Raw genomic sequence first — 10,038 nt, forward strand, 5'->3', positions numbered from 1 at the left:
CAATTATATTTTAAAAAAATTTAAAACCCATCCGAACACTAAATAAAGCGTTAATTATTAAACATTCAAATATATGTTTTAGAAAAAAAACTCAGTACATTACAAATACCGCGCTTGTGCGCTTCGTAACTTCAAAATCAGTTGATTTTTGTAAATTAACCTTCAACTTTCCTCTTCGCAAACGACAAAGCTTCACAACATCCCATTTACGAGTGCTCACGACGAAAGTTACAACAAACAAAAAATACGGTCGCTTCACTTCCACGCAGATGTAAAATTATTCTTTTGTCAAACTAGAAAATAATAAAAATTAAAACTTGCTAGAAAAAGTTTTATTCCAAAAACTTTTCACGAAGCATAGCTGCATTATTGGATGTGATTGCGCATTTGAAGCGTCAAAAGCTACACTGCATACTACAATGACAAATCGTGTACATCAACCATTTTTGTATACGTACATAGAATGTGCTCTATAATAGGGGAAGTTTGTTTCTAAAGCGGCTGCAGTTGAACGTATAACTTGCGGGAAAACAAATCTACCAAACAACAATAAATAATAATATTATTCTAATATTCTAAAAATGTATCAACAGACATTTTTTCCAACTATAAAGTAAATAAAATAATCTCAAATATTACATTAGACAATGTGAATGAAAAATAAGCACATCCACCCCCACTCCCATCATCGTTCAAGACTTTTTTGTTTTCCTTGGCTTATTAGTACTGCTTTTCGCCGGCTTCGCATCTTCATCATCATTTATTTTATTCTTGCCTCTACCTTGATGATCCTTTTTTTGTTTCGTCTAAACAGTTGCAAAAAACAATATCGTCAATGATAATTTCCAAGAAAAAAGCCACTGTCACAGTCATACCACGCGAAACATTTCCACAGAAGCATCCTCCTCATCTTCAGAGTCTGAGGGTGGATTTTTCATACGATTTTTCTCTCCATTGTCGAACGGATCTTCGGCTTCTTCTTGAATTCCATCGAATGCCGCTGACAACATTTTCTTTCTCCTTCCAACCACTGCAGCATCGTTGGAATAGGGCAACAAGTGGTTCGACGAATTGAAAGCACGAGTAAATGCCGCTTTGGACTACAACAAAACCGCACCGTCGTTGTGCAGTGCTCGATATTATTAATTGTAATTTCCCGCTTTTGTGGACACAAACCTTGCTGGCGACGCTGGACATGGGATCCGGTCGATTTGGCCAGATTCCCAATTCCATCATCGCTTCGACATCTTCACGAGTCAAATCGTAAGCTTGGCACTGCTCCACTGCCCCTTTGGCGTCGTTGTCGACGAGCAATTTCACCACTGCCGATCGCAGTCTGGGCAAATAGTCGACGTTCAAATCATCCGATGTTGCCGAAATACTGCAACAACAACACAAAAATCGACAAATATATCCGCCATACGATCATCCAATCCTGCTTACTGGAGAGTCATGTGCGTACTTAGTTGTTGCAAGATGCGTTTCAACTTGGAATATTTGGAATTTTTTCCAAACCAAGCTGGAAAAGCAATCTGCCCTTGCATAAAACCTTTCAACAGTTCGCACGGAAGTGCCGTAGAAAACATACCCTATCGTGGGAAATAATTAAAGCAGGCATCGATATTAAATCATTATAAGAACAAAAAGTAAGCACAGTATCCAACCTGCACAGTAAGCAATGACCAATTGGAAAGTGTACGAATTTGTCTGTCGACAATGTCGCCCAAAGCGATCAGCTCAGCCGCATCGCTGAACAATTCCATCTTCTGAAGCTGATCTCTGAAATCAATGCAAACAAACATTTTTCAAACATGCTGTTCACATTTGAAAAAATAACAACATATTATTATCTATCATCTCATTTTCAGTATGGCCTTCTCAATCATGGCAACAACAACAGCTTTAAGCAAAATGTTGCTCAAATGACACGAAAATTATCCGTTTACATCATCAAAGTGGGAGGGGGGGGGAAAGAGAAATATGAAAAAAATTATACACTTACACCGCATCTTTGGGCACGCAGTTCAAGTAATTTTCTTGCACAAACAATGGGACGGCAGAATAATCTGAAAAAAACAGTTCCATACGATCGTCGAAACTGCTTTTCTGACTGCCGTCGGAATACTTGAAAAGCAGACGAGTGGATTCGAAAATATTCTACAACACAAATAAATATAATATAAGACGATAAGCAAAACAAAACAACAGACATGTAAATCGACTTACTTGTGTTGTATCTTTTTTGGCTTGCAAAGCCGCTTGACGAGCTTGGTCGAAATCGATGCCACGATTCTGAGCGGCAAGCAAGCTCAAATGGTGCAACACTTGCCGGATGTCGTGATTGGCCCCTTCGATCAGTTGATCCAAAGCTTGGGGTGGAATTTTCAATCCCTCCTTGTAAGCTACAGTCATCAGGGCGCTCTGAAAAATAGCAGAGAAAGCAAGAAAACGTGTGTGTGGGTGTGGCCCATTAAATGACAATTTTCAAAATCTTATACTCGTATTTGCAACGTCTGCGGTCTGTGGAAACGTAAATCGAAACAATAATTGGCCAAAGTGCGCAACTTTTGACTCTGACGATCGTTGCATATGCAAATGATCGGCACCCGGGTGCGTTTGATCAAGTCGATCAACTCTTGGACGCCGGCACGATCTTCATTGCCGCTCATCCCGTCCACCTCGTCCATGATGAGCACATGATCGAAGAACGTGCTCGACGACCGTCGTTCGGTTCCATCGTTGCTGTTGACGCGAAAATACTGATCAACTGAACGTGACTTGATCGATTCAGAAAAATGCTCTTCTATCAATTTCTTATTTCTTGAATCGGAAGCGTTCAACTCCAAGTACGGTATACCCAACTCCTGAACAAAAAATACAAATCAAACAAACGAGAAAAAAATTGTTTTTAAACTAATTGCTAAAAATAAATATACATTTTTTCTTATACAATACAATACAACACGCGCCTGCTCTTGCTGTATGTGGCCATTTTTCGCAAAAATTGGCATTATTATTAAATCACCCGTTGGAGTTGTTGTGAATGCGCGCATTTATTTATACTCAAAAAGCATGTTGTTGTTGTTATTGTTATTTACATATTGCATCATTTCATTGCGCAAATAAAAAACAAAACATGCAACAAGTACCTGACAGCAGAGTTGAGCAGTGGTGGTTTTACCAATGCCAGGGGGACCAGAGAGCAAAGCAGCCTTGAACTGGGCACCGTCGTCGGTAGCATGAGAAGAACGCTTGTCCACTGCTGAAACAAAATGCACAAATGTGAATCTCTATCCCTCTCCCTCTCCCCCTCTCTTCTGCATGTGCAAGCGAGCATATGCGTTACATTTTTTCCTCTGTCCATCACCGTGGTAGTGGTTCCAATGGCGAAGCCAGTTCAGAAGCTTGTTGAGACAACTTTTCGGACCATGCTGACCAATGACTTGCTTTATTGATTTCGGCTTGTACTTGTCCACCCACATGACAGCTTGACCACCGTCGGCGGTTGAATCCAATTTCACATCCGACGAAATTTCATCAATCATCACTTTTGCTTTTTTCTTCGGTGTTCCAGAAATTTTGCTCTTCAACATGAATGAAAAATAGAACTTTTAAAATAAACAAACAAACAAACAAGTAAACCTCGGGTGAAACTGTAGTCGTCAAGCCGTTGTCAGTGGATTTAGACGGCAGCTTGCTGAGCAAATCAAAAAAGCCATCTTCATCCAAAATTGTAACGCGAAGTTCTTTGGCCTAAACATTCGACTCTTCTCTCAAAAATTAATTAATATTAATTAATTAAAAATAATAAACCTTTTTTGTTTTCGTCTCACCGCAGTCCCTTCCGGCCACCAAATAATCGGTCTTCTTACTTACGGCGCCTGTAACTCGGCCACCGTATTTCTGAATCAACAATTTCACATCCTCTCGATCGACCGTTTCCAAAATTCCACTAAGTACAAATGTCAATCCTTGGAAACAATTTTCGGCACCCTAAATAATAGCAGTAATTTATAATGATCCGTGCATATCTGATCACTTGATTAAATTCACCTTCGGAATTTCTCGAGTTCCCAAAGCTCGAGGACCCTCACGTTGCAAAAATCGCTGATATCCGAAAGATGGTCTTCCAGACAATTTCTCATTTTCATCTTTTCCCTTTCTTTTTTCAGCTTAGAAAATATCTTTTATTATATTTTTATGAAACAATACAAAATTACATATATATACCAGATGAAGAGGGAGTGGCTGGTTTCGATGTTTGTTTCACTTTTTTGGGCGTTTCAACTGAAGAATCATTTTTGACTGGCGTTTTTGGTGAACAACTTTTTTTATTCATAGTACTTTTTCCATCTTTTCCTCCACCCTTTTTCTCGACAGATTCAGCTAATTGAACTGGCTTCTTTTTTGTCGCCGCTTTCTTCCCATCATCTGCAAATACATATTTTAATGGAAATTATGTATTTCAAAAAAAAAATTTTTTTTTTACATACAATTTACAGTCTACAACCTGATTGCCAGATTTATGCAAAACAACATACCACGACAACTACAAATAACAACTTACTCGAATCAATTGTCTTTTTATTATCTGGTGGAATTTTTTTCTTTTCCTCTAAAATTGATTGGATGAAGTTAAATTTTACGAACAACAATTTCTGAATGCAAATTTCTACTCGACTGAGACTCGACGGCGGAACGTTTGCTTTTGGATGCTTTAGGTGAAGAGAGCGCCGCAGTTTCGACGACGTTCATTGGCTGTGCACCGGTCAAAATTTCGTCAATTACATCGGGCGTGGTCGCCTTTTTCCTGCCCCTCTTTTTCGGTCCACTTGCACCCGGACTATCCTAGACGAAAAATTGCACAACTGATTCAATAAAATCAAATAACAATAATAATAATAAATTAATGCACAAATAAAAATAAATATATACAAAATCTGCCATCGCTTCGTCCAACACTTTCGAAAACGCTTTACCGTGCCTTTTCGACGACTGGGAAAAATAATCCGATACTGCAATCGGCTTCAGCGATTCATTTTTCTCTTCACTTTCCAAACGCTTGCTTTTCTTCTTTTTCGACGGCTCAGCTTGCACTGCAAAAGCAAAAATACAAATAAATAAATAAATAAATATTCAAACAAAAAAAGCTACCGACCCTTTTTTGGTGAATCTTCAAACTGCGATTCGTCGGATTCAATAATCACGCGCTTCTTGGAGCCTCGAATTTTCCTGCCGCTCTGCTCTTGCACTTCAACTGCGGTCACTTTCGTCGCCTTTTCATCTAATTTGTAATTTAAATTGAAACAATCAATATTATATAGATGTAATATTTTTACTGTTTATATTTCTCTTCCGACTGCTTATCTTGGACGGTAACGGCTCCTCTGAATCTGTACTGTCTGTCAAAGTAAAAATTTCAGAAAATTAGAGGGTCCAATACAAGACCAAACGCTATTTCATACCAGATAACAAGCCTGCTTTGGCTAATTTTTCCTTGGTCGTTTTCACTTTTTTCTAAAATACAATTTAAAAATTCTATTTCAATTTACACTTGAAAACACTGAATTCATTACACTTGTAGGTGTTTCTTTTTTCGTTGGCTTTGTGCCAAAATAGCTTCGAATATCCTGAAAAACATGCAATTACAGTACTTTTCTAGAAATACAAACAAACTGATTTGCAAAAGTAATTATTAACTTTCATAACAACTGCTAATAAATGCTAAAATATTTTTCACCTTTGAACAACAACTATTATTGTGAAAACAAAACATTATGCAGAAACAAACAATACCAATTCTGGAAACGAGAAGGCTTGCTCACCTAACATTGTAGATGAGAGATAATAAGACGCACAAAGTGCAACAATAAACTTGATAGATACATCGATTAGTTTGCACGATACAAGCATGATAATAAAATGCATTGCATAAAACAAATAACCAATTGCATTGCATTTCAACAAACGTTATTTGAAAATACAAACTAATTTAAATTGTGAAAGTTACGCAACTTATTTAACGATGAATGCATTCATGTTTTGCAACAATATTTTGAACATGCACATTTGATAATACAGCAAACAAATAATGCATCACCCGAATTCTTACCATTATTTATGCAGTGTTTCGGTAAAATTACAATACATTTCATTCATAAAATAAAACTATACGACTGAAAGGAAACTTTTCTTTCAAAATGTTATGACAAAAATCCATTTAATACTGTAGAAATTCTGTGACTTTCAAGAGAAAACAGTACCGTACATGAAAATAAAAAGTAAATGGAATGACAATTCAAACATTATTCGAACATATTTGGATGCAAAATTTTTCAACGTAATTACTTTTCATTTGATAAAAATAATTTTATTTCCAACATAACAATGCTGCCTTAAAAATCAACAAAAACTACCCATATACCTGCATTATTGGACAGTAATAAAATTTTTATAAAACAAGAAAACAATCGATGCAACTGGTTTTTCTAACATTGCACAACTTATGATGTTTAAAATGTGAAAATTAGTTCAACAATTCAACTGTAAAAATGCAGGTACAAATTTTGTAACCAATATTTGGCGTATTTTGTTTCAGAATGTTTTTCTTTTCATTGCAGATATTGAAAAACAAAAAAAATAAGTAAAAAAATATTTATTTCAAAATCGTGATACCTGTTGTTTTCGAAACACCGACAAATCAAGATGCAGTTTTTTTTCCAACAGGCAATTTTGGCTATTTTTTTGACGGCCTCGAATTAGCTGCTTGCTTTTCATCAAACTGTTGTGTTCGGTTCGCGGTCATGTTCATTCTTTCAAATTGCATCAGCTTTGTTCTGCTTAGCTCTTCAAAAAGATACTTCCAAGTCGTGGTCTGTTGCTGAATGTTGAATTCGCTGTGCGACAATTTGCCTTTTCCACTCAATTCATGTGTTCCATTTTACATTGGGACAAGCCAGACCAATTCCACCAATCTTTTATCACCATTTTCCAGAAATGGGAAAACATTTGCATTGAAATGGTTTTTCTCCCAACTGCCTCCACTTCCAACAAGCTATTCTAATCCTATGCCCACGCCACGTTTATCGCGCGTTATAGTACAAAGAAAAAGTGCACATTTTGGAAGCAGTGTAAAACAAATTTGACACTTTGCACGTGGCATGTTCTTTGTCAGCTTAAGCGAATAATGTTCACGGCTTCATTCGTGTAAATGTGTGGATAAATGTATAAAAGAAGAAACAATAACCGACGACATCAGACGGATCTTCATCCGTGGCCAAAAAACATTTTACATACATACAGTGGATAAGTTTTTGTCGTAAAATGTCAGAAAACACTACATTTTTCATTGAACAAATTTCTGAAACATGATTTCAAAAATTTTTTTAAATACAGTATAATTTTTACAATTTTCACAGTACCCCTTTTATGATACGTAGGTATAAATGGATTTTAAAGAAAAACAATTTTCAATGAATAAACGATAGAAATGACACGTCAGATTATTCACGTTTGTGTTTTTTATTCTGTATTTCTGTACATCGAACTCGACAGACTGGATCTTGTTACGAGTTCATGTAATAACTCCAGTAAGCAATGTTGAAAAGGGAAAAAAGTGCCGGAAAGGCAAAACACGAAGCGCGATCAATTCTTTCCGCCATGTATACTGGTCCAAGCAGTGACCAGCACTTCTGAAAACAGTAGGTTCGCGTTGGACCGGCACCGACCGCTTGTCTCCAAGGGTGGCGCATCAGAAACCCGCTGCTTGTCGGCCTTGGACAAGATCGCTTTGTGTCGTCGGTCTGCCGACGATTTGGTAGTTCATTCGGCGATGCATTCTTCGTCAAATAGCCTATCACCGCCAATTCGAGCAGAGAACAAAAGTTGAACGTCATGCATGCCAGCATCCATACATCTAGAGAAAATAATAATAATGAATAAATGGTAATTACAACAATACAATTCTTGAATAGATTTTCTTTTTTTCACAACGTACACATACAAATCAATAATATATTATTTACATTACACTTACCGATTGCTTTTACATAACTGACACGTGGTAAATTGCGCATAATGTTTCCAAACATCATGATCATCGCCAAAAGAGAATTTACACCGAGCATCGTACGAGCCGGTATTGCATACGGACCCAGTGTGAAACTAACCCAACTGATGAAGATGGTCAAATAGGTTGGAATGTACGCCTGCAGCACGTACCAAACATATCTCCTTTGAAAAGTGAACGTCACGTACAATTCATCCCATACTCCAGCTGGTGAAATCTGCAAAAGCAAAATATACAATTTGTATGATTTGAATTTTAGATAATAATAATAATGAGCAAAAAAGTTGTACTGGAAAAACAATATGTTCATTCAAATAAGCATAACAAATATGAATTACGTGAATTTCCACTCTAGTAGAAATGTTGACCAAGTCAAAATCTGGCAAGCTGAACTGCTTCATTTGGAACACTTTGCCCTCGCCCCAGCGCATTTTCACCTCATCGCTGTTATAATTGAAACTCTGATAAATGAGCGTGCATTTTTGCTTGTCCAAAGGAAATGAAGACAAATCCATACTGCACGGACCACGCACTTTTACCCTAAATAAAAATTATAATATTCACAACGATATAAATAATATCCACCACTAAGCGAACGAGAATTCCCCTGGTCTCACCTGTAGTTGGTCCAAACTGTACCGTTCGAGTAGACGGTCAAGTAGATGTTTCGAAATGGTGAATCATGAATTGAAGCCATTTTGCTATTAATAAAGCAAGAATTGGGCGTCCAAATTTTGTCGAAAACATGATGCGACAAAGTGATGTTCTGCTTGCAAGGATTCATGGCGTCAAAGCGCAACGCTTTGTCCATCCAAATTTCGTTCACGTAGATGTCCATTTCGAAGTCGGATGTCAGCTCAGAGACGGAACTGATTTCTTGAACCCAAAATTCCACCATCACCACAACACCGTTCGGATCCGGAACACGGTGCTTGTTGTACAAGTTGGACTTGAGCAGTAGATCTATAATTGTTGAATCGTTTGCGCAGGATTCGAGCGTAGTGAAATCATCCGCAACGCTGTTTTCCAGTTGGGCACCAACCAAACACAACAGTACCATCCAAACGACCCCACCAAGCATTCCTTCCTGAGGTATTCAAGGCCTGCGCGAAAGATGCAAAAGAGAAAAAAGATGCACATTTACACAAACACATACATACATGCATGCATATATATACATGTTGATCAATTCATTTATCATGCAATTATTACCGATGAATGGCGATGATTTGCAATTGCTGTCGTCCGTAATTGTAGTTGTTGTGCAAAGGGAAAGAGAAGAAAAGAAGAAAAATGAAAAACTTGTGCTTCTCAAAATCACAACCGTAACAAACCAAGTCGTGATGAACCACACCTTTATTCTAGCTTAAACAAAAACAACACAAAAAACACTGTAAAATCAAACATCAATTTTTCTACAACATAATCATCAATCAATATGAATAATATTTTTTCAATGTAATAGAAAAAAGTCGACTCTGATTAAAAAAATATACAGAAAGAAGAAAAGAGAAATAGTTGAAATTATTAATAAATTAAAAATAGTCGCATTGCCTGGCCTTTGCCTATGGCAAGCATTTCTTCATCTGCTCGATCAATGGAACATTGATCGAACACCGTATGCGTTTTTTCTGCCAAATTGATTACAGATTTTAAATGGAGATAAATAAATAAATAAATAATTGAGCTAACTTCCCCCCCTTTCCCGATGGATTTGTTTTGTCTACTTTTTGAAATTGGTAAAGCGCGCTGATCAGCACCAATAGCAGCAGTAAAGTATCAGTAGAGGTAATGGCCCACAACCAACTGCTAACTGCTAACTGCAGTCAATTTGACAATTATTGAAAAATATACATAAATAAAAAATTTAATTTAAAATTAATTCAAAGGAAAAAAAAAGAAAAGCAATAGCTGAACGTTTACGCAAACGACGATGATGTCATTCGTGTCTTGTTAAATAATTTCACCAG

At 37.0% G+C, this 10,038-nt stretch overlaps 2 protein-coding genes across 2 annotated transcripts; both read right to left on the reverse strand.

Annotated features, from left to right (window-relative positions):
* Positions 1 to 206: 206 nt before the first annotated feature.
* Tsp_06737 (ATPase, AAA family) lies at positions 207 to 5,928 on the reverse strand. Its single transcript, XM_003380531.1, has 15 exons — positions 5,826 to 5,928; positions 4,568 to 4,615; positions 4,231 to 4,431; positions 4,054 to 4,172; positions 3,877 to 3,993; positions 3,347 to 3,584; positions 3,150 to 3,262; positions 2,607 to 2,864; positions 2,227 to 2,421; positions 2,003 to 2,157; positions 1,665 to 1,779; positions 1,444 to 1,589; positions 1,177 to 1,381; positions 876 to 1,100; positions 207 to 293 (listed from the first exon to the last, which is right to left on the reverse strand). The coding sequence occupies exons 1-15, from the start codon at positions 5,926 to 5,928 to the stop codon at positions 207 to 209; spliced, it is 2,325 nt and encodes a 774-aa protein (XP_003380579.1).
* Positions 5,929 to 7,190: 1,262 nt separating this feature from the next.
* On the reverse strand, positions 7,191 to 9,128 carry Tsp_06738 (gamma-aminobutyric acid receptor subunit theta). Its single transcript, XM_003380532.1, has 5 exons — positions 8,686 to 9,128; positions 8,407 to 8,608; positions 8,036 to 8,285; positions 7,586 to 7,915; positions 7,191 to 7,360 (listed from the first exon to the last, which is right to left on the reverse strand). The coding sequence occupies exons 1-5, from the start codon at positions 9,126 to 9,128 to the stop codon at positions 7,191 to 7,193; spliced, it is 1,395 nt and encodes a 464-aa protein (XP_003380580.1).
* Between the last annotated feature and the right edge of the window lie 910 nt (positions 9,129 to 10,038).

Source organism: Trichinella spiralis (assembly GCF_000181795.1).
Source record: "Trichinella spiralis strain ISS 195 chromosome Unknown Scfld2, whole genome shotgun sequence".
NCBI classification, from domain to species: domain Eukaryota; kingdom Metazoa; phylum Nematoda; class Enoplea; order Trichinellida; family Trichinellidae; genus Trichinella; species Trichinella spiralis.